The sequence below is a fragment of the Idiotropiscis lumnitzeri genome, chromosome 7 (genome assembly GCF_059441095.1).
Source record: "Idiotropiscis lumnitzeri isolate Australia: NSW breed Sydney's pygmy pipehorse chromosome 7, RoL_Ilum_1.0, whole genome shotgun sequence".
Taxonomy (NCBI): Eukaryota; Metazoa; Chordata; class Actinopteri; order Syngnathiformes; family Syngnathidae; genus Idiotropiscis; species Idiotropiscis lumnitzeri.
In genome coordinates, this window is record NC_142397.1 from 1,754,880 (window position 1) to 1,778,324 (window position 23,445).

General features: G+C 42.9%; 1 protein-coding gene across 3 annotated transcripts; it reads right to left on the bottom strand.

Moving 5' to 3' along the window:
* Positions 1-3: 3 nt before the first annotated feature.
* On the bottom strand, positions 4-16,145 carry LOC148333038 (arfaptin-2-like). Of its 3 annotated transcripts, none has more exons than XM_088300911.1 (10): positions 15,998-16,145; positions 5,068-5,140; positions 4,881-4,989; positions 4,251-4,359; positions 3,228-3,317; positions 3,002-3,105; positions 1,918-2,139; positions 1,267-1,424; positions 1,006-1,180; positions 4-417 (listed from the first exon to the last, which is right to left on the bottom strand). In XM_088300911.1, the coding sequence occupies exons 3-10, from the start codon at positions 4,977-4,979 to the stop codon at positions 262-264; spliced, it is 1,113 nt and encodes a 370-aa protein (XP_088157037.1). In that variant the 5' UTR covers positions 4,980-4,989; positions 5,068-5,140; positions 15,998-16,145; the 3' UTR covers positions 4-261. The 3 variants fall into 3 exon arrangements, with proteins under 3 accessions (XP_088157037.1, XP_088157038.1, XP_088157039.1); XM_088300912.1 differs by lacking the exon at positions 15,998-16,145 and adding an exon at positions 6,802-6,819; XM_088300913.1 differs by lacking the exons at positions 3,228-3,317; positions 15,998-16,145 and having other exon boundaries at positions 5,068-5,635.
* Positions 16,146-23,445: the final 7,300 nt, after the last annotated feature.

The window sequence follows — 23,445 nt, forward strand, 5'->3', positions numbered from 1 at the left end:
ATATATATATATATATATATATAAAAAACAAAAACAAAATAAAGAATAAAATGCCCAACAGCCATGTCCACTAAAAATGTCTATACTATACATACTGAATTACATTGAAATGAATGCACCATCAAAAAAATGGGTGTGGCATATTATATATATATATATATATATATATATAAACTTGTACCGATAATGTATAACAAGTGAACTACAACTTTCATATTTTCTCATCCCAGTATTCTTTGTTGATCCTGCAATGAACGCCCGTCACTGTTCCTCCAGCCAGGACGGCTTGTCGGCGCCGGGCGGCTTCAACTTGACGTTGAACTGCACCAGAGTTTGTTCCAGCTGCTGTTGGTTGCCGGCAAAGTAGGCCGAGATGGCGTTGTGGAAGAGCAGCAGCTGCTTGTGCATCACTTTCACCTGCGACACAGCAGATGCCATCAAAAATATTACGTCCAGCGGTCACTTGTTTGAAGAGTTTGCTAGGTTATTTGTTTTGTGATGTGAGAATTTTTTTTTACTTGTGTTAGTTTCATGCATTCCGCTACGTGATGGTGGCAGCAAAGCTAACACTCGGAGAAATGACCTCAACCAACTTGTGCCAGAAAAATCACTCAAGTGCACAATAATAGTTGCCGGTTTTCAGTTTGAAAATGGATTCTGCTTGAACACTGTCTCGATGAAAAGCGAAAGGAAAGAAAATGAAAGACCAATATTGTTCTTGCTCTGAGCAGTCAACAACTTAGAAAGATGTTTTTTGCTTTACTGGGAAAATGCAGATTTGACCTCAGGCCAAAGTCATGTCTTGTGAAATATTGTAGTGGCACCATCTGCTGGCATAATGGTGCCACACACCTACGTTAAACTGAGGGGAGAAGTTTCTGATGACAATCACTTGCCACGCCCCCTAAAAGTATTCGAAATATTGTTTTTCGAAAAGCGTCAACACAAGGTTGCAGTGTAAAAATGCTGCAGTTTGTCATATAAGCGGCGTGTAACGCAGCAAACCTTGTTCTCCTCTAAGAACTTGAGCTTGATGGTGACGTCACTGCGCAGCCGCTCGTATTTGTCTCGGTGCACTTGGTAGTCTTGCTGGGCCATGTCGATGCGGACCATGGCGGCGCTGTCCCTCGGGCCCAAACTCAGCTCTTCCAAGTCGGACCGGTAGGCATCGAACTCCAACCTGCACGCGCAAACGGCAACAACACAAAATGGAGGCGGTCACATCCACGCAAGGAGGCGCCCTCCCCCTCGCTAGATTTGCCTTACCTTGCATTTTCATAGTGCTTGATGGTCATCAGGGTGTCCTCCATGGTTTTGTTGACCAAAGTGTCGATGCTGGACACAAAAAAGTTGATGGCGCCCAGCAGGGACTCGCCGTTCTTGCACAATAGCTTTTGAGTTTCCGCATTATACCCAAATTCATCCTGAAGAAGGTTAGGATGGGGGGGGGGGGGGGGGGGGGGGTCAAAGAGGGAAACAAAAGCGCACATCCTTAACCGGTTTCCAACCACTGCGCAGTTCCTCAAATGTGACGTTGTGAAATGAGCAAATTTCACTCAACTAGTCTGAAATGTATTATTTACTGAATTTACTACTAATTAGGCCAAAGCCGATAACGATAACAAAAAATTGTCTGATGAATAATTACAATTATTTTTTAAAAAACTATAATGAGTAAAATAACTTTTTTGTTTTACCCCTTAAGGTTGACAACAACAAACATGATTTAAAGTGACAAGACTTGACTATCAAACTTTGACCTTTAGTATTTGTTGAATTTGAAAACAAAGACCATTTCCCAAGTGAAACATGCAAAAAAAAAAAAAACATTAAGCGATGAAATTTTTTAGCTGATTGAACAAGCAGAGTGTGAGCGTGACCTCCGGACCGTGACGTTTGAGGCGCGCTGTGGGTTACCTGCAGCTCGGGAGACTTCTGGCTGAGGTCGGTGAAGGTGTCCCCGAGAGCCTGCTGCGTCTGCACCATGCTCTGGAAGTGGCTGGTGAGCGCCGTGGCCAGCCTGAGGATGTTCTCGTACTTGCTCTTGGTGTCCCTCAGCACATCAATCTGAGCCTCCAGTTCCAGGTCGACCGTCCGCGAGCCTCGGCCGAAGCGCTCCGAGAACATCTGCTTGGTGCACTGAGGGGGGACGGATCGTTGAAGAACAACCAGCGGTAAGGGAGTACTTGAAATTTCAGGATAGCAACAGTAAATATTCTCAGATTTCAGTAGTCGTGCATGAAAGAAGATTGATAATATTTGTGTGGGGGAGAAGAAAAGAAAAAAAAAACAACAACAATGGCATACATGTGCTTTTACTTCGTAAAAACAAGGGTCAACATTTTTGCAAATTTTCTGACGGACGTTACGGAACAAAGCGGTAAATCATAACTAAATTTATGTTGGCGCGTTTTCTTCACAGTCGATTTAAAATAATGTCCTGTTTTGATTTACAGAGATGGACATTTTTTAATAATTCAATTGGCAAATTCACAAAAAAAAATTAAAAAACGAATACTACAGTGACCATAAATCAACAGCAATAATATAATTATTAAAATATTTTGTCCATGTTTTATATAGTTTTTTTGTCTTAATAATTCTAATTCATTAAAAAAATAAATAAAAACTCAAATGTACTGTGATTGATCAAGATGTCAAATTATGGCTCCAATTTGGGCATAAAACTGAACAGAGTTTGAAAGCCGCAAACTCTGGTTGAACATTTTAAAAAGAGCAACAGCTCAGTGAAATCAAAGTAGTCCTCATTTAATTGCTTCATAATGCTGCGTGGGGAAAAAAAGGATGGTGGGTGTATACATTCATAAAGCACAATAGACTACATTGTGGTCATTTCTTCATTCTTGTGAAATAAACTCAAAAATAGTGTGCGTCTACTTGTTGGAGAACACGAGCATGATTACTTGTACTGGCTCTCAGAAGAAGACATAAGAAGAAGCGGAACCACATAGCCCATAAAATAAAATATACAGCTCCTTACCTTATATGTGTTTATGCCCCATTTCTTCACACTGTCCAGCTTCTCCACTGCCACGCCACGGGATACTTCCTCCATCGCGTTGCTGGTGTTATGGTTCGAGGAACCTTCAAAAAAAAAAAAAAAAGCCGCTGACAAAAGTGCTGCTTTGCATTAATCATGATGGACACATGAGTCATCATGGCAATGAGTGAATGAAGGAGATGGTGACGGGCTTCAGCGATGATACCTGAGAGCTGCTCGCTGCCGTGCTGCGCCAGTCGACTGGCAGCCGGCTGGCTGGTGGGCAAGCTAGCGGCCCGGGATTTCATGCGGATGTCTGCCATGGAAATGGGGGGGGGGGCGAGGATGCGGAACATGGGTGAGAAAAGCTTGGGATGACAGAAAGTGAAATGTGTCTTTTTTTGGGATCAGCGATCGCATATATGGCCAGCGTGCGTTATTTTGTCATGCACTCAAGAAACTTGGGAGAATGGAGTTAATGAGATGAAATGCAAACGGCAACAACAAGAGCCAGTCATACCGAGACAATGCAATACAATGCAATGCAACATTACAAATAAAAGCTCATATTTGGTTAGTGCGTCCTTTAACCCTCATGTTATGTTTTTGTCTTTTAGTGGAACTGTCTCCTTTTTTTATTTATTTTTTTCCAAGACGGTCCAAGTAAGGCTAAATATTTTCTTTTTTTTTTCTCATGTGCTACACACATGCTAGTCCCTTTTTTTTATTTTACATACTTGCATACACTACAAGTAATTCCCTGTGGTGACACCTGACAGGGAAAAGCTGAAAGTCACTTCTTCGCAAGGGGTCAGGGAAAAAAAACATAACATGAGGGTTACGGCTCCAAACCATTTCCACTCAACCGCCAATGTCGGCATGCGAGCAAGGCTGCATACAAATCCTTTTGTCCTAGTAGGAACGTTCTGACAAAAAAAGGGCCCAAAAGACGAAGACGCAAAGGGTTGAAAAACTTTGAGAAACATCTACAGAATGCACAGGCACCTGGTGCATGCGCGGGGGCACGTCTTCTGTCCAAATATTCGGGGTTGAAACGAATGGCAGGCCCTATGAGATACGGTAATATAAAGCAGCAGCCTGGAGGTCAGCACGTGTACACTGATTGTAAATCACAGTAACAATGAAGCCTCCATTTTTATGGCCGCCGCTTGTTGTGACTGAAGGCTATTTAAAAACTCATCTGGGTTAAATGATGGGAATGACTAGCCCATGCGGTTGCGAGCACTACCTTTGATGGTGCTGGTTGGAATGATGCCCCCCGCCGGACCGCCGTAACCTCCTGAGACGATACTGGTTTCATTCAGGTTGGGCCCCGACACCATCACCTGCTGCAAATCCTGAGCAACAAACAACGGAATTATGCTTAGCATCACACACTGTGGACTCAACCAAGCCCAGTTGTTGACTTGAACAAGTAAAACATAATTTCCCCTCACTACATTTAATACGTATGAATACATAATGCCCCATGGTCGACATGGCATCAGTAAAGCTGAAGTTGACGGCAGATTTTGAAGAGAAATTGAAGCTGTGCACGAAATTAGCAGAGCACTTGAACAAAGTGTTTTTTTAGGTAAATAAAAAAAAATGTTTTTTTCTTTACAATCGCTATCACTGTTTTGTATTATTTTCTCAGATAAAATAGAGTGCAACCTTTTCTTAATCAAAATAAAAAAAATGGTTTTGTTTTGGGAAAAGATGAATGTCGTTTCAATTCATTTCAGGGGGGAAAACTGATTTGATACAAGCTCAGTCGTGGAACAATTTAAGCTTGCAAATTAAGGTGCCACTGTAGGATGAATACTGATGTTTGAGATGTTGAACAAACAACATGCCACCAAACACGAGAACAACTGACCTGCTCCAGACTGTCATCCTCTGGTTGTGTCCCAGTGTCTCCATTGCTGTTAATGGGAATTTCCATCGTGGCTGCTTTGCTCATGATACCCTCTGCCATGATGAAATATCTGAAAAGACAGTACACAACATAAAAATACGCAATTTGACTTCTACTTTTACCGCATAGAAGAGCAAAGTTCGCTTACATGGATGCTCCGGCGATTGCTAACTGCAGCTGATGTGGCTTCTGGCTATGTGGCAGCTAGCTTAAATTAGCCTCTTAGCTCGGTCATGCAAAAAAAAAAAAAGTCAAACAGCGCAAATGATTAAAATATGACACAGGCAAAGAGAAGGAGCGCCTATTTGTCAACTTAATCAGAACAGTGCGACGTTATCACCATGGCTGCTGTTGACATGAGCTGCCTCCTTCCATACAACTCATCCTGAAAATCCCTGCATCCAGCCAAGCAGCGGCTTTACCGTCACTTCACAATAAAAAGACGATATTTTTTTAAAGGCACGTTAATCTGTATTCTATCACTTTTAATTCAATTCAAACTCAAACTGTTATATAAATTACTAAATAATATTCGTTTCGGGGTGTTGCAAGAGGTCTGGAGGCATATAGCGAGAAGCCTTGCTCTTAATTTGAAAGAAAACCACTCTCCAAGCCTTTTCCGCCCTTCAGCTCCGTTGTCCACGTCGTGCGGTGCTGACGTCACGTATTCCCCAAACTGCAGTACCGCATTGTTTGCTGAGGAGGTCAGTGTTGCCTCATGATAGGTAGCGCCGACGCCTCAAAGTGTGGGCTTGTTTCTATAGTTAAAGCATTCTGGAAATCAATATATTGGTGATTTAATACCCCCCCCTCAAAATTATCAACTTATTTCATTTTAACAATTCCAAAATATTAATAGCCGCTCCACGTTGTATTTATAAGGACAGCCATGTGTCCCTCACAGTGGCACTTAATAAGCTGCCAATCAGGTTGATCCAAACGCATCCCAATGCAGTTTACAGCTACTTAATAATAACATGAAATGAGGTTCGAATCTGGGCGCCAGCCCTCATCTTTTCCTATGTGGGTTATGTCCAGAACTTTGACAACTAAGTTTGTCCCACATTCCAAAAAACATGCATGGAATACTTCAGGAATGGGCAACTCTGGACCGCGAGGGCTACTATCCTTCATGTTTTAGACCTTTCCCTCCTCTGGTGACCTGTTTGGGGTGTACGCCACCTTCTCTGCCAAAGCCAGCTGGGAAAGGCTCCAGCTCAGCCACAACCCGAATGAGGATAAACGGTATGAAAAATGGATGGATGGATGATGAAATGGCCGGCCTAACCATCAACTTCTAAGGGAATTGCAATTTCTTCTTATTATTATTATCATTATCATTATTGCGTCCCGCCTCTCTTGCTGATTGCAGTCGTCTTTGCAGATAGAGCCGATAGAGGCAAATTGTACTAATGTGTCTCATTTGTTTCAATCAGGAGACGCAAACATGGCCTCCAAATGGAGTAAAAGTGCTTATAATGAAGATTTCTTTTCCCCAAACGTACTCGCGCTTGGCTTTGCCGTTCCCCCCGCGCCCCCTCCCCTATTTGCACTATTCCTATGGGTCAGAAGAACTTATGCTTGGCTGTTTGTTTTAAACCAAACGTAAAAATGTGCATGACACTTCCTCGTGCCAAAAGTGGGGTCAGAGATCACTGCAGTCTGGATTATTTTATTTTTCCACTTAACTGCTTCTTGTTAGCTGTCACCCCCATATATATGTACAGTATAAAATCATTTACAATAGGCAATGTACGTTCTTCTGCTTCAGCGCAACTCATGCTGGGAGTGACCGCCCGGAGGCGAGATGTAAACGAGACGGCAGCGCTCGGAGGGGGAGAAAAAAATGGAACAGCTCAAATGAAAGCGTGATTATCCCCACCTGAGTGATGACTTCTACGCCTTGCCCTTGTGATAGCGCCTCCAAACCTCAAGGGTGTCTGTAGAGGTGTTTGTATGAATAATAATGAAAAAAAAAAAAAAAAGGTCAATTCAAAATAACTCGGCGATTGTGAGCCTAAACTGTGTTTTCTCACAACGCGCACACAGAGCCGTTGTACACGTTTCTAAGCCGTGTACGTTACAGTGAGCGGACAGGAAGTCAAATCCCATAAAGGAAGAAGGTAAATACGAGACTCGCTCAAAGCCAAACATCTCAATGGCTGCTTCACTTTGAATCATCCAAAGGCTATGTTTTGACTTTGCGTCTTGGCGCAGCGGCGGCCTCGACATCTTTGAGCCTTCCCCGCCAGCATACCTTTGACCTGTGCATTATTCACGGCCCACAAACTGTCCAGGTTTGACTCTTGTTTGGCTTTGCTGGGAAATGACTCCAAGGGAGTGTGGGGGCAACGATCGGGGATAGGAGGCTGTAACCATTTTTTAGATTATCCCTTACACCAGGGCTGGGAAAACTTTTTGATTGGTGGGCCACAATGGGTTCTAAAATTTGAGAGAGGGGGCGGACTAGGAGCAGATGGATGGCGTGTTTTGGTAACCTCACCTCATGGGCGAAAAACAAATAAATTTAATTTGATATGAAAAAAAGCATTACGACAAAATATTTAGAAAATAAAACATGAACAAGCTTTATTCATTTCATTTTTTTCAGGTTTGGCAGGCCGGATTAAAGCGTTTAATGGGCCGCATGTGGCCCCCGGGCCGTAGTTTGCCCATGCCTTACACGAATGAGGAGCGATTGTGCTGAAAATCACATGGAACGCACCAATAAAATATTTTCTGACTCGCATGGCAGCTTGCTGTCACACTTGCGCTAAATATCGAGCTGACTCCTGACAACAAACAGACGTACAATTGTTGAGCGGGGAACATCTAAAGTTCTTTCTCCAGTTTATTCTTTGCAAGGAAGAGGAGCGAGGACACAAGACGACCTTTCGACCACGGCAGCTGCTGCCCCGCTGAGGTCGAACTTCTTGCACAAAATATAATCGTTTGCTGGGTCGCCAAGAAAAGTGGAGAGTGTCGTACAAATTTTTGGAGTACACAGCACACAAGGTCTTTTTCTGGCTTCCTTACTCTAAATATGAAGCCACCTCAGGATGATACCGTTGTTTATGCTTCACTCATTTGCTGCCATTGACGGATACAGAAGTCAAAAATGACCTGGGCTATAATTGGATGATGTCAAGAGATTTGGACCAATTGCTTCCAAATTTGAATTATATGCTCGGCAATAAGTTACGAGCATTTGTTTTCATCATTGCGAGTGGGCATAAAAAAAATGTAATAAATAAATAAAAAAAAAATCCCTGAAAAGCAAATGCTTTAAAAGTCTGGCTCTGAAAAGATTCTTTGCCTCCCCCTACTGGCAGAAATGTATAGCAGCAATCCAGACAACCTCCAAATGTTTGCATGGGATTCAACGTGAAAGAACGACAAACATTTATCACGCAACTTTACGGAATATTGCCTGAGGAGCGGCTCTGCAAATTTTATGAGATGAAATGTTTGGATAAGCGGCCAACAAAGAAAACAGCCTGCAGATACAACTTTGTACAAACAATGCATCAAACCCGTCTGAGTGCCCTCCTCGGCTGCCAGGAGGATTTCTATTATTTACACAAGAGTCCTCAAACAACTGAGAGAGATCTACGGCGTCTTCTTGCCACATGAAAAGCAAGCAAACAAGACTTGACAATTATTTAGTAAATATGTCGGCGACATGATTTTAGAAGCGTTGCAAAAATACGCTTGACTCACTTTCGGACGCAGTTTGATGCGTTTGCTCAAATCGTAATTCAGCCTTATGAAGATGACGCGAAACATACACAAACGGCGGCATGACGACCTCCCACCGGGCTCAAGAGCGCAATCGATTTTGGAGAGCAAAATATCACGTCGGAGCCTCGAAACACCTCTTGACAAATATGACCTGTGCAAAACGAGAAGGCAATTTCGCCCAACAGTTAATTAGGAGTCTGATCCGGACTTGTTCCGAGATTTCAGGCCAATGACCAGGAAATGAACGTGCGTCATCTGCATGAATGGCAACAGCACAACAATTATTTATCTTTATCGTAAAAATCAAGACAAGGTGATCACGTGAGGTATAACGGGGAGGGATTTAATGGTTTATTTGATTGCGTAATACTGCGCGTTTGTTCGTTATCTGAGCCCGGAGCAACCGTGATGTCATTTTTAGTCGACAAAAGTGACAAAATGGCCGCACCTGAAATAGACAAAAACGGATGCGTCTTACTGCTTAATTCATATTCCGTCAAGGCAATTTGAACCAGAATGCCATATTTCGAATAGTGGGCCTGCATAGAACATTTTCTCGTAAAGATAAAAAAAAAAAAAAAGGGTGGACATCTCCTTTAATCCTCTCCATTCTCGAGTCGTATTGATTGCACACATTGAATTATCTTCTTCTTCGCTGCGGGGGGGAGCTAGCACTTGTTGCTAACGCTAACAGCTAGCTGTTAAAGCCTGTCACTTTTCAAATAATGTTTTTTTTTTTAGCCTCAAATAATAAATGAAGTATTTTTCTTTCTTTCATCTGTGCAGCCCGGTCCAAAGTGGCTCACAGACCGGTACCGGGTCCTGGACCAGTAGTTGGGGTCCACTGCTTTCGGACACAATGGACACATGTAAATCCTGAATCTCAGTAAGAGTCAGGTAGACACACTAAAAGTTTAAAAAAAAAAAATTAAGAGGCTACAAGACGACATCGAGAGTTCAAATATTTTCGGAAAAAGTGTTGATGAGATTTTTTTTTTTTCCTTATTTCTCTACCTGGAGGGAGGCAGCCTCACTGGGCAGGTTTTCCCGCTCCTGAGACGAGTGGGAACCGCGACGGGATTTGCGGTCAGGAAAAAGGCAATTATGAATCATTTTCAGCAAAGTTACAGCAGTCGTCGGAATTTGAGACCGACGGGGGAAATGTAATAAGTCCCGCTGAAAGCATGAGGCCATTGCTAATTCAACGTAGATGAAAAAGCGCCAGTGGCAAGCCTTGCAAGCGTTCAGTTTTGCGGCATTTGAGGTTGCCCTTAAGTCTATTCACCATCACGGACGTTCTCACAAATTGGGAACCAGAACCACTTCCAAATGACCAGAAAATTAATACTGATGCTGCACGGGTTTGCAATAACAAGAATGGTTTCCATGGTGTTACCATGGTAACCACAGATGGCCTTCATTAGTCATGTGTAATATTGGTCAACCAGTTTGGAGAGTTCTGCTCAAACAAGTTTGCAATTACGGTAAACTTTTCCTTTCTTGCTTTTTGTTTGGGATAAACAGTGCAGAGAAATGGACCATTTTGACACACACACACACACACACACACACACACAATGTCTGTATCATATGATTATTCTGCTAATCATGCTCATGTCATCATGCTCGTTACAAACAATCACAGAAGTCAACTGGCAGTCATAAGGAGCCACATTTTCTTTGTATCTGTACAATAATGACGGCAATTAGGAACAAGAGTAGATCATCATATGGAACATTTCAAGCTGATGCTTTTCCCAGATTGCCACATCTTCACGAAACCTCCATTTTGTGAGAGGAGTCAAAGCTCAAAAATGGTACACGAAGGAATGCAAATTATCCTAGCGAGCCGTTTTAAATGACCGACTTGAGTCTCACTTTCCCGGGGAACGTGTGATTCCTGGGACGAACTTCAAAAACACACATGAGCTTTTTCTCCTTTGATCAAATGCCGTCGATCATATCCTCTCTCATTCGTATGCGGCGCGGTGCCGAACGCCGACGACAGATTTACAACGCTCCTCAATGCTCCGGGTTATTCATCCCTTCAGACTTTTAACGATATTAAACACGGTCGGCCAACAGCGCGTTGGGACACGGCGAAATCCTGACATCAGAGAGGCCGCAGGTGAGTTCGCAGGGACGGATTAGAGGACGCGCCGGTAAAAAGTCGTCCACAAACTTACTGGATGAGGCTCACTTTCATAAAGGAGCCACCAAAATTGACGAGCTTTCAAGTTATGAGCCAAGTAGGCAAGGAGAGTCGCAGATGCTGATGCAATTTCTGCTTTTCAGGCAACATTTGGACGATCCTCTTTTTCAGGCCACCGTGGGAAAAATTGGATTTTCAGGCAAACGTGACAGGCCGTGATTGCCGTGGGCGCCCTGGCAAAATTTGGTAAGGATGAGAATCCAAGTCAGCTAAAGTAAAATGGGGAGCGACTAAACCTGACTTTTTTTCTTCTTCTTTGTCGTCCTTTAAAAGAAGACGAAGAACGGTCGTCATAGCAACTATCTTAAGTTTCACACAAGAAGGATTTTCATCACCTAAGGGCGCATTCAGCCACCAGGATTGTACCTTTGGCGACCATGCGACGCAAGATTCTGGTTAAGCAAAGCCGTTCGAAACTAAAAAGAAAAAAAAAATGTTCTTAGTAAATCGCAATTATTCTGCAAACGTTTTCGTGTCATATAGTCACCAATTAAAAACCCGCGATAGAATGAGTTAGGCTTAAATAAACTGTGAAGTAGCAACACTGTACTTCCTTGACACCAATTACTGTACTGCTTTGCTAATTACGCAACACTCTGGCTGCATCTTGTGACAAAAATGCAAATAGCTGCTGAGAATTCCACAGGAAATATTGACAAATAGTGAACAAGTGGGGGATTACTGCATTTCCATTACAAGCTAAAAAAAAAAAGAGCTCTTACGCATGTCTTTGTTTTTCTGAACGAGCCTAATGAAAGACACGGAACAAGTAACAGAATCTGACTTCCGTTATCCGCCTTTCCCGTACACCTGCACTCGTCAGCGGGCGGGTGCTGATTAAGATCATCGCTCACCTTGCTAACAACTCTCCCTCATTAAGTGTCAAGCTGCTCCGCAGATGTGGCGACATGAAACCAAGTCCAACATTCAGCAAGCCTCCACACTTTCCTCCCCTTTTTTTTATTTTAATGACATCCTGACTGTGTTCAAAGTCACGCATAAATCTGTTCAATATTGGCAAGCCCGCGGCTGACACGTTCAGCGGCGTGCTAACGCTAGCGAGGGCCTTGAAAGTGGAGCAACAGTAGCCACGGTCAATACAGAAGCTTAAGCGAGCGTTCGATTAGCCGCTGTGAATACAACACTTGTTTCCAAAAAGCTCACGCATGACTACGAGTATTAAACTCTGCTTCGGGTTTTTTTTTTTTTTTTTTTTGCTTAATGTGCTCGTTTCTGGCCCTCTCAAAATGCACGCCTGGTTGGAGGCGACCACAAAGTTTCCCACAGGACACAAATGTGGATTTTGTCTCACACGTACGCGAGGATGGAAGCAAAATGAGAGCATCGATTCTTTGAAGCTGTGGTGCGCTCCGGTGGGTCACAGAGATTAACAATGTAATTGCGTTTTTTTAAAAAAAAAAAAAAAGCAAAAAGGGACCTTTTGAAAACGTTTTAAAAATTCACACCACTCGACATGAGGATGCCCTTAGTAGATTTTTGTTTGAGGACGCGCGCATGCGAAAATGGTTTTGCCTACTCAATCAAATTGCTGTGATCATTGTTTACTCTTTAAATGTTTTTTTTTAAACTCCACTTGAAACAGTATTTTTAAAAAGCTTTTTTTTTTTTAAAAGTGTGCGTAACTAGTAGAGGGGTTGCGCCAACTCTGTTGGTGTGTGTGGAGAACGCGGTGCTTTTTATTCACCAAATAATGTATTTTATTGATTTTAGGGCTGTCAAAAATAAAAGCGTTAAATTTTCAAATTTATTTCAACTAAGGTAACTAAGTTTGATTTCTTTCAAAAATGAATTTGCATACTTTGCAAATATTGGACCATATTAGCTGTACATCTTCAGTACATCATCTTAGAACAAAACAATGTGCTCAAGCAGGGATACGATTTCACGCCCGCGTTGAGAAGTGAACCACACAAAAAATGTCAAGAATAACATCAAACGTACACATAAACACGATGTATAAACTGCAGCGAGCCGCAGCAGCGCGAGCACTTGGGATGATCAACTGTGGGTGTCTTTCTGGGAACATTCGGGACTTTTGTGCTACTACTCTGAGGATTCCACTTTGAAGTCGCGACGCAGACTGGCAAATGAGCGCACCACTCTCAGCCTCAAACTACTTGACACGGTTCTGATCTCGCTTTGAGGACCACTCAGAAATGCTGTACTCTTCCTTCTGTGTCGTCATTGAAACTTTGATTTCGTTTAATCATGCTCAGTTTACACGAGCGAAAATTAACTGTAAACAATTGTATGTTTGTGATCACGAGGCGCCACAAATTTGGTGCACAAACGTCGGAAGAGCTTGTTTACTGCTTTTGGTGCACTTGCTTTCTCCAATATCTCCTCCTATTTGTGAGCAATCTAAAATGGAAACGCAACGACTGATAGTTCCCATTAAACAATTATATGTTTATGATGTAAAGTTGGCTCAATGTTTAAACATAAGTGCAAAGGCCGCTGCTGACCTTGTCGACTAAATTTTGTCCATCCCCAAAAAAACGAACTAGAAAGACAACTTGTGGTGTTTCCCAGGAAACAATTGTATGTTTGTGGTCCCAGAATCTGCTGAATAATTCCCATACAATAAGTGTGTGTAACTAAGCAGAAGACCTTAGTGCATTCTTGCTATTTGATCTTTTCCTTCTTGCAATGAAAGAACTACAAAGACCCCCGTACACAATTGCATGTTTTTCACCATTAAGTGACTTTCTGTTTGGTATACTCTTGGTAGGACAGAAGCTGCCGTGTTGTCTTGGAGACAATAAAATGTCTCCTTTGTTTTCAAAGAAATAAACTAGAAAGACAACTTGTGTTTCTGAAAAACAAATATACGTTTTGAAAATCAGCTCAGTGTTTTGTCAGAAGATCTTGTGTACTGGATTCGAAATGTTTGATCTGTACACCTCCTTTTTCTTGCAAGGAATAAAATAAAATGGCAATTTTGGGTGTTTCCAGAAAACAATTGTATGTTTGTGATCACGAGGCAGCTCCGCATTCAGTGTGTTCGGGATAAATGGAACAGTCGCGCTCGTGTTAGTTTGAAAACTTGCATACTGCATTCTGTGCATTTAATCGGTACAATTGCGCCACTTGCCAGGAATAAAATAGTTGAAGTATCTCCAGCAAACAATTGTATGTTTGTGATCAAGAGGCAGTTCTATTTTTTGTTGTCGTGAAACATCTGCGTTAGTCGGACAACCTCGTATACGGCGTTCCGTGCCTACGCGCTTGACAATCACTCTTACAAACTTTGTGTTTCCCAGTAAACAATTGGATGTTAGTGCTCGCGAGGCAGCTTGATGTTTTGTTTTGAGTGAGACAGAACAAGTTAGTGCGATGAAGCGCAGGCCAGATGTGCACACCAATAAGCAAAGCAATAATATACTTAGCCGTGGCGACAACGAACAGCTCAAAGCAACAGCTAAACGTGCCATCCAATCCTTTCCAAAACGAGGCTGCAGCATACATGATTTAGACCTTCAAGCTATTGTTTGCAATGATTCGCCTTTGAAGTCCTTCTCGTGGCATTTGGGTCACGGTTCAAGCGCTACCAGCTAGCGGAGGTTTGCTTTCTTGTGTTGCCAGATAGATGTCAGGACAGTAAAGCCCCCGAAGTTTACTTCGCTGCGCTTCGAGCAGACCTCCCACGACCATCGCGCAATATTAAATCCAGCAGGTCAAGGAGGACGCGGTACTGCAGATTCTCAGATGGTCAACCGGGTGGCTGCTTTTTTTTTTAGCCTCAAATGTTGAGTGGACTATTCTTTGATTTTTCCTACACCAGTGCCCCAATTGATGAGTTTTTCAACATTCAGGCCATCATTCAACCGTTTTTTTTTTCTTTTGCTTTGACTTGCAAGCGGAAATTTGAGATACAAGCGTTGCATGGAGGCAGTAAACTCAACTCACTTCACAACAAGCAGCAGTTTGGGAGATTTATTTTAATTGTGTCCACTGGCTGACACTGTCTATTGTTTTTTAAAATCTAAGTTTTTTTTTTTTTTTTTGCTTGGAAATGGAAAACTTTACCCATTGTGACATTTTTAAGAATGATGGATTTATAGAATACATTAGACAAGGATGCATATCGTCATCTATCTGTAATGTGGTCGCACTTCATACAATGGACTTTTAGGGGAGGAAATATGACAACTCAACATGCAGACTCGAAATGAGACGCAGCGAAGCGTTTTATGTTTGCGCAATGTTTGCTTGCTACCATTTGCTGTGGCCTGGCTTCTTCATCGTTGAGGAAATAAAGCTCAAAGATTGGATGTAACGGTCAAGCGCATGACTAGTGTGTATTAAAACTGGTGAATGGAAAGACCAGATGTAGGGAACTTTGTAAAACCACTAGTAAAACACGACCAACAGAGGCCGCCGCCATTTTGAGGCCTTGGTGACAATCTGTAAAATCTTCATTTTATTACTGAGTTGAGGGAATGTACGTAGTGCTCTGCTGGTGCTTTGATTTTAACAGAGTGTAGAGTCTTTATGGATTACAAGAAATAGGAGAAGTTGTACAGAGTAGATCTACGGAATGCAGTATACAAGGTCTGACTTGAACAAAACATCAAGTCTAGCGGCGATCATACAATCCAGGCGCAAATTACATGTCTTTATAGTTCATTCCTTGCCCATGTGCCTTGTCCCCCCCTCCCAAAAAAAAAAAAAAACGTAAACAAAATGGCACCTGTGGGTAATAGTTAGACCCAAGGACAACATGAGGAGCCCACGGGTCTGTTGTAAAAATAGCTCACCAGTGATAAGACACATACAACACACTACAATTAAAACAGAATAAGAAGGTTAATATGTATTTTTTTATTATTATTATTATTTTAATTATTATTATATTTTATATTTTGTTGAAAAATAAAATTGAATTGTGTTCTATGGAACAAAATAATGTTTTCATTTATCAAAATATTTCATAAATTGAGAATTTTAGATCTGCAATTTTAATCTTCTTCAATAAAGTTTGTCCAGAACAAATATGCGGAATGCAGTATCAAAGTCTTCTAACACATCAGCTGCTTCCCCACTTATCCTGAACATCGTGTTAACCTCATGATGGCATGTGTTGAGTGTTTCAAACAATTACCTTGGATAATGAGCCACTTGCTGCTTCACAAGACAAAGGCACAATCAACTTCTTACACATTCTTTATATGTCGCTAACAACAACACAATACTTGCTGCAAAAAGCAAGGTATTTACGCTCACGCGCATCGCCCACTTCCTGGTTCTCCACCAATCACCAGCCACTCTCTCCTCACCTACGCTTGTTTGCCGATGATGCCTTCGGGTACATCGGGAATTTACGTATATTGAAAATGGATGTAATTTTAGGGCACCCAAATACAGCTGGCACCAGTTTGACTGATCCTCACAAAATGTGGCGAACGTATCTTTCGTAAACGGACGCACCAAAAAGTCACAAAACTGAAAAGAAAGTCAATTATTTGCCATTTTACTTTCTTTGGCCATCTAATTGACTGTAGCGTCATGAGAAACAGTGACACCTATTGTTGTATGTTGAAAATACAGTTAATTTCCACCTGAATGAAATGAAGTGATTAATAATGTCACAGTCCCATAATAACTCACACTTCCGCGTTCTTGATGTGGACCACTTTGGTGGTTTATTGCAGCACAAATCAAACCACTTTTGGAATCCAGTGTACATAATAAGCGTGTTCTTTTATGTCTTACATTAACTCTGAGTCATTGTGTGGGCGAATACCAACGCAAAGCTGATTTTTTAATGACGGTCCCTCAGAAGAACGACAACATCAATGACTTTCTTGCCCGCGCTTCAACCTTAATCGTTTCCTATAAACGATAAAAAGGCCGAAGCAATTGCGAGCCGTAAATGTTGACGAGACGCTGAGTGGCTTATAATGCACACACTCCCGAGTCGGGCTCATAATGAGAGCAAGTCTCCTTTTTTTTCAAGCCGTGTAAAACATTCAATCGTCCAAATGAAAGCATATGGAGCTTTAAGGCTAAAGTATTTTCCATTGGAAGTAGGCCTCCCCTTTTTCTGTTTCTTTTCTTCTTCTTTTTTTTTTTTTAACTCGAGGAGCCCTGCTGGAGAAGTGAAGTTGGCAAACTTCACTCTCAGTGCACTTTTGTTGGGTAGAAAGTGGATTTATGTGCCAGAAGTCCTCCTGGACTCAACTGCGAACATTCAAGATTTCACATGCGAGAGCATCCGCAGTACTTTTCTTATGTAATCTCATCTTGTGCAGCGCATTAAACATTGACTATTGTCTATGAAGTTTTTATGTTGTGTCATGTAATATAATGATGCTGCACTGTATTTATGTAACATAAAACACACACACACAGACACACACACGTTTCCGACCTTTTTCCACCGCAGCCTTATAAATCGTGATATCTTTACTGTAATGCTGAACAGTCTGAGCCAGAATAGAAAACCTGTGAAACAAAACTCAAAAACTTTGATCTCATGTCACGACTCTTAAACTCACTTTTTAAGTGTAAAAAGTAGTTAGTACTCAGCAAAACAACACTATAATATGTTCTTAAATGAACTGACAAAAGATTTGCTGGTCAAATTCCTACTTAAACGGTTGTATTGTGTTCATGTTCATTTCATTTTTTTTTCAGCAACATATAATGAGCTTCCCTTGCAAAGCACTGTTCTGAATTATGATTTGGTGCCCTTGGAGATGGGCACAAGCAGCAAATGGACTCACGCCGTGCGTTCTATTGTTGGTCGGTGGTTGTGGGGAGGAGGGAGTGTCGTCAGCCCGAAAGCGAGCCACGTTACCCAGCGACGTGCAGTCTGACACCGAGATGTTTAAAGCAGAAATTGAAAAGTAATGCAGAGGCAGCGGAGAAGAATTCTTGATTTGATTACGCCAATGCAACACATTGAGATGCCGCCAACGTTCAGGATAATGCAACAGAAGTCGCTTTGGTGGAGATTGTCGAGTGGCGAGACGTGCATTTGCCGTTACGTTGGCCTTCAGTGGAGACTTGCCTGATAGTAGCACCACTATCAAGTTGTGATTATAGAAACCGTTATCAGTGCTTCTCAAATATTTTATCTTATAAATCGCGAACCCCCCACCACCCACTCTCTGACGCAACTCTAAATGATAGCATTTTCATTACAAAAAAATGAGCGCTAAACAACAACCTCTGGTGCTTATTAGAGAACCATGAAAATGTTTTTTTTTAAGTGCATCCCGGTTTACGAATGATAAATCTTGTCCAATGTCAACCTTACCCTAAAAGAGGACAGGAACGTGTCTCCCTTACCTCTTGGAAAAATAATCGAAACGAGATTGAGAGGGTTAGTCCAATTGGGAATGGAATGTCATATCGCGAGTCGACAATAAACTTCAATCACGCGGACCAGAAAATCCATTCAGTACAAGCAACGATGTCCCGCGTTGGCCTCCTGATTAAAGATGCTTTCGTTTCCTTCTCAACAAGAAATGATCGAGACAATTGATTGTCATTGAGCTGAGACGACGCACGCTCGCTTTTGATTGGTCCCGAATACGAGCCATCAAAGGTTTGGTGCGAGAATGCTCACTAATGAAAGCGCACCTTCAAGGTGAGGCGCAGCATTATCGTCGGGGGGGGGAGGTATTTGTATTCTGGCCATTCGACATTCCGACAAGGACATGAACACTGGTGGAGCTCGGGCGGGGGGGACACAGGGGCACTGCCCCCATAAATAGGATTGGATGCGACAAAACTGAGTTTTGGTATTTTCCAATTTTTACATCAATCTGTATCCACATTTCCCCCATTCTCAGGAGAGAAGTTTTTTTTTTTTTTTGCGGGGGCCACAAAACATATATTTTTGTTTGTGGACCACCCCAGATAGACTTATCCCCCCCAACCATGGCAGAATCGCACATTCATTCGAAACAGCATCATATGAACACTGGCGGAGCTAGGGAGGGGGGCACGGGGGCACTACCCCCTTAAAGATGATTGGATGATCCACGTGCAAGGCCACAAAATTGAGTTTTGGTATTCTCAAATTTTTCTCTCATTTTTAGGGGGGGGGGGTCCACGAAACATTTTTTTTTGTTTTGCAGACCACCCCAGATAGACTTGCCCCCCCACCACGGACCTCCCCCAGTATAAATCTGCCGCTCCACCACTGCACATGAATGCGAAGATCAGCGCACCGTCAGGTACTCGAAAGGATTCTGTGACTTCTGATGTTTATTGGATCAACTGTGCTGGAATAATCCGTCCGGATTAAGGTTTTACTCAACCCAATTAGCGAAAATGCCAACGTGAAAGGCAACACGTCCTACCAAGGACCGCCCAAATCAATTTGTCAGGCCGCAGGTTGCTTTTTAGATCAATATTGACGTTGCTTTAAAATTCAAATATACATTTGAGGGGTCAGGGGGTTCATTAGCATTATGTGCTCGATTCCATTTCCTAACTTCTTTTGGACGGCTTCATCTTGTACAAACTCACTTTCTGACTTATCACAAACACAGAGATGAATATCAAGCAGTCTAGCGTCTGCGAGGGATGCAAGTTACAAAACTGTCAACTTTGAGCGAATCAGATTTCATCATCATGCAATGCAACTCATCAATCTGTGCCGTCCCGACGCCGTCAAAGCGCTTCAAGTTTGGCCAACGTGTCAAACATGAAGTAAGAAAAGCAGAGGATCACGGACGGATCCTTGATGCATGCCACAAAAAGCTTTTTCACAGGCCATTGCTCATTTAATACATCGTTAGTTCACAATTGCGAGAAGACGGATCCAAAAAGTACTTTTTGATGGACCGGTGGGGTTTTCAGATGCGGCTTGGAAGGTTTTTTTTTTTGCCGTTGGAAATGAAAGACTTCAGATCCAGATAATACTTCATGGTTAATAACGGGCTTTCCGCTGGTGATGGATATCTTGGGTTTGCTACAAATGTCTTTAAGACGCACACATCCATCCTCCAGTTGTTAGCATTTAGCAATGGAGACATTTTAGTGGCTAACAATGAGGCACGATGGCACGCTCGGGTTGCCTCCGCTGATGTTTCATGACTGAACGGCCGCGCAGCTTTGACGCCAAAGAACATTAAAAGCACTTTTTTTGGACACATATTGGTGCTTTTTTTTTTTCATTTCTCTGGACCAGAAATGTTCGATCATCGTTGGGAAACTCTCATCCTCCTCGGAACATCGCATCTCGCTGGTGTGTGACTCATTAAACGTCGACGGTGGCGTCCGTTTGAGCCCAACTGGCATAATTGCATACGTGGCGACGGCTAAGTATAGCGGCCGAGTCGTCCGACATGAAAAGCCAATGGACAAACCGCTGCACGCAACGGCTGCGACGCCCACGCCACCGAGGCAAACAATGCCGTGTCATCAAAGGATTTACAACCCCCCCCCCCCACAAAAAAAAACAAATAAAAGAAGAAGCGCAAACGTTGCCGGTGGCAGACTTAAGAGCAAAAGTTGCAAGTGGGAGTGACAAAAACAACAATAAGACAAACAAATAACAGTCGTCGGGATAATGCGAGCCAGAACCGGCCGGGCCGGGTTGCAAAGTGACTACTCTTGAAGAGGCGAGGGCCCCGAAAAGATTTGGCTGCGGTTTTTGCAGGAAAAACACTTCTCCGCCCTCCCTCCCCCCTCGTCTGTCACCCCCCCCGTCCCGCTGTGGTTCTTCTGACGCTGGTGAGGCTCGGTCCAAATGAGAAACAGACCCCCTTTCGCCCCGCTATTGCCCATTTCTCCCTGTGGCTTTTTTTTTGTTTGTTTTCAAAGCAGAAAAAAAAAAACTCTCGCTCTTTCTCTCTCTCTCCAAAAATAGACGTAGGGCTCACGTGCCAACGGGGTTTTGAAACCTTGATACCCCTCCTCTCCTTCTGGTCACGCAAGGAGAACTTGTAAGATAGTGGCGGGCGTTCAAGAGGGGGGGGGGGGCTTCTCTTTGGACTGTTTGGAGAAGGGATTGCGGGAAGCATCACTGGAGCTTGACCCGCCGCGAAAGGCAACTTCCGTGCAAAGTGTAGGTATGAAGACTTTACGGGTAATCCCGGCATAAAAAAAGGATGACTCCGCCGCGCTGGCCTCATTTCGACTGGACGCTCGTCTCGGCTTCTTGGCAGAAGACTCCCGTCCTTGCCAAAGCTCCCCCGCACAAAAGCGGCTCACATTTTCAGTGTCAAGATCCACATTCCAACATGTATTCTGAGCTCGTTCCACGAAGGGATTCCGTTAAACTGCCGCAAGAGAGACGGAGCAGGAGTTCCAATGCGTCTTTCGCACAGAACCAAGCAAAACAGAAATGTGGACAACACCAGTTTGGTCGGGAACCTTTCTTTGGTCGGCTATTCACTTGATTTATTTTCAAGTTAATGAATACATTCATAAAATCTTGATTTTTTTTTTTTTTACCAAACCCAAACAATTCTTTGAAAATAATCAGATAAAAATAAAATTCTATATGAACAAAAAATAAGAGAAATAATGCAAAATCTGAATATGCAAATCCGTAGATGCCAAACCATGCGATGCAGGGCTCAATCGGAGTTTCATGTTGTAATATCACCACTCACCACTAGGTGGCATACACTTTGCATGTATTTTGTCTGTATTTCAAATGAAATTTTTGATATACATCTGGCTAGGTGCTAAGTGCCTACCGTGCGAAAAAACAAGACGCTGCCGCATAATACAATCTGATTGACTTGAGTCATCACCATGATTGAAAAAGAAAAGAAAAAAACACATCACTTAGACACGTTTTGATTTTTTTTTTTTTCTGGGGCCAAATAGGCGCTTCAGAGAGGGGAGCGATGGCACAAAGCTCTTGTGCAGAGGCCATGTTAAAACCATTATGTCCCCCCACAGTCCTTTAAGTCATTATGTCTTCAAGGCTGCAAAAAAAACGGAGCTGTCGACGACTTCTAAGGAGCGCCAACCGTTTGTGGGGAAATGTGGACGAGGGAGGGGACCTCTTTTTATGACAGGTGACCGTGCGAAAAGTTGCATTTCCTGACAGCGTGTGTCAAGAATCTCACGCACTATTTTTGAGTAGCAAGTGTCATTTCGAGTCGTGACAGAAACACACAAATGAAGCTGACACTGGCATGGACAATGCATGAAATACGCAAATGTTGGCATATTCTTCGATCAATAGCTATAATTTTTAGTACTGCTGTCATTTTTACATGTAAACTAAAAAAAAATCGACTGCCAATTTAAAACTGTGACATACATGCTCACTTTTTTTGTTTTAATCAAATATTTTGTAAGCAGTGATCATAACTCATTTGGACACTTTCGGTCCAGACAAAACGCAATCGAAGCGCATGCGCAGTAATCGCAGGAAGGCTCTTTTGAATCGTGACAGCCGTGACATCTCAATAGACTCTTGATGGAAAAAACATCGACGCCGCTCGCCTGTAAAGGGAGCGGCCTCCTCCTTCGTATGCGCTCCGTGTTGACGGCCAAATGACAGATCTCGTTTGGTTTATGGCGAGTCTTTAATTTGAGCTTTGAGTAATGGGCCGACTCGCCCTCTTTTGCTCGTATCTTCCTAGCGCTGTTGTGTAAATAGTGAGCCCCGATCGTTCTGGGGAACCGCGCGCGGTTCATTACCGTGACACAGAAGACCAAGCATATCATCAGCGGATTGTCCCCTTTCAGGCAGCTCCACCCTTATTTCCAGTCGGGGAAAAACCATCTCTGCGTGCGTGCGTGTGCGTGTGTACTAGCTCAGGATAATACACGCTTTACTGTATATCGCAGATCAGGTCATATCGACCAGTGCTTCTCAATTATTTTCCGTTTTGCCCCCCCTAACAAGAAAATAACTATTCAGACCCACTCTCCGCCGCAACTATAAATAATTGCATTTTCATTGCATAACAAACCTACACCGTAGAGATAAAACTCGCTGCGCACAATGGGCAAGGAGAGCGCCACTGCCAACTACTGGAGTGGGGTTGCAATTACACGTCATTGTAGTACGGTGGGGGAAAAAAAGTACCCCAGGGTCACGCTCGCCCCCCTCAGCATCGCAACGCCCCTCCCAGGGGGCCGTCAAAAAAGGGTCAAGTGCCCAGCTCCGACAATTAGCATGACTTCTCTGTCTTTCAGTGTCATGACTTTGCGCGAACGCCACAATTCAAGTCTAGCTCGTTGCTAGCTCGGTGATGCGGCCCAAATCGCGTCGACTGCTTGTGGTAACTGACGTTAGCAACGCGAGGGCATCCAGTCCTGCGAAGTTTTTGGGGATCATCTCGACTCTTGACTCTCAGCTTGAAACGTTTCCTGGTAGATTTACCGAAAAAACAAAAAGGCTTTACTCATCAGTTCTTGTGTATCTTAGTGGTACTCCTCGGCGCTCACCTATATGTTTTTGTTGTTGTGTTTTTTTTAAATCAGCCCTGAAAAAACTTTCACCCATCCACAGCAAATTGCAAGTTCATGATGATGATCCAAAATAAAGACTTTGGGTGGACATCTCTAACAGGACACGAGAAAAAGTTTCAAGGACTGACGAGGAAGTTCATCATTATGGTTTTG

Bases quoted from the DNA above. Each gene is read 5' to 3' on its own strand.
- LOC148333038 (XM_088300911.1), bottom strand. From the start codon at position 4,979: ATGGCAGAGGGTATCATGAGCAAAGCAGCCACGATGGAAATTCCCATT. The intron at 3,318-4,250 runs GTAGTGCTCGCA...TTTCCATGGCAG, and splicing joins TCCAACCAGCACCATCAAAG to ACATCCGCATGAAATCCCGG. The intron at 3,106-3,227 runs GTATCATCGCTG...TTTTTTTTGAAG, and splicing joins CGGCAGCGAGCAGCTCTCAG to GTTCCTCGAACCATAACACC.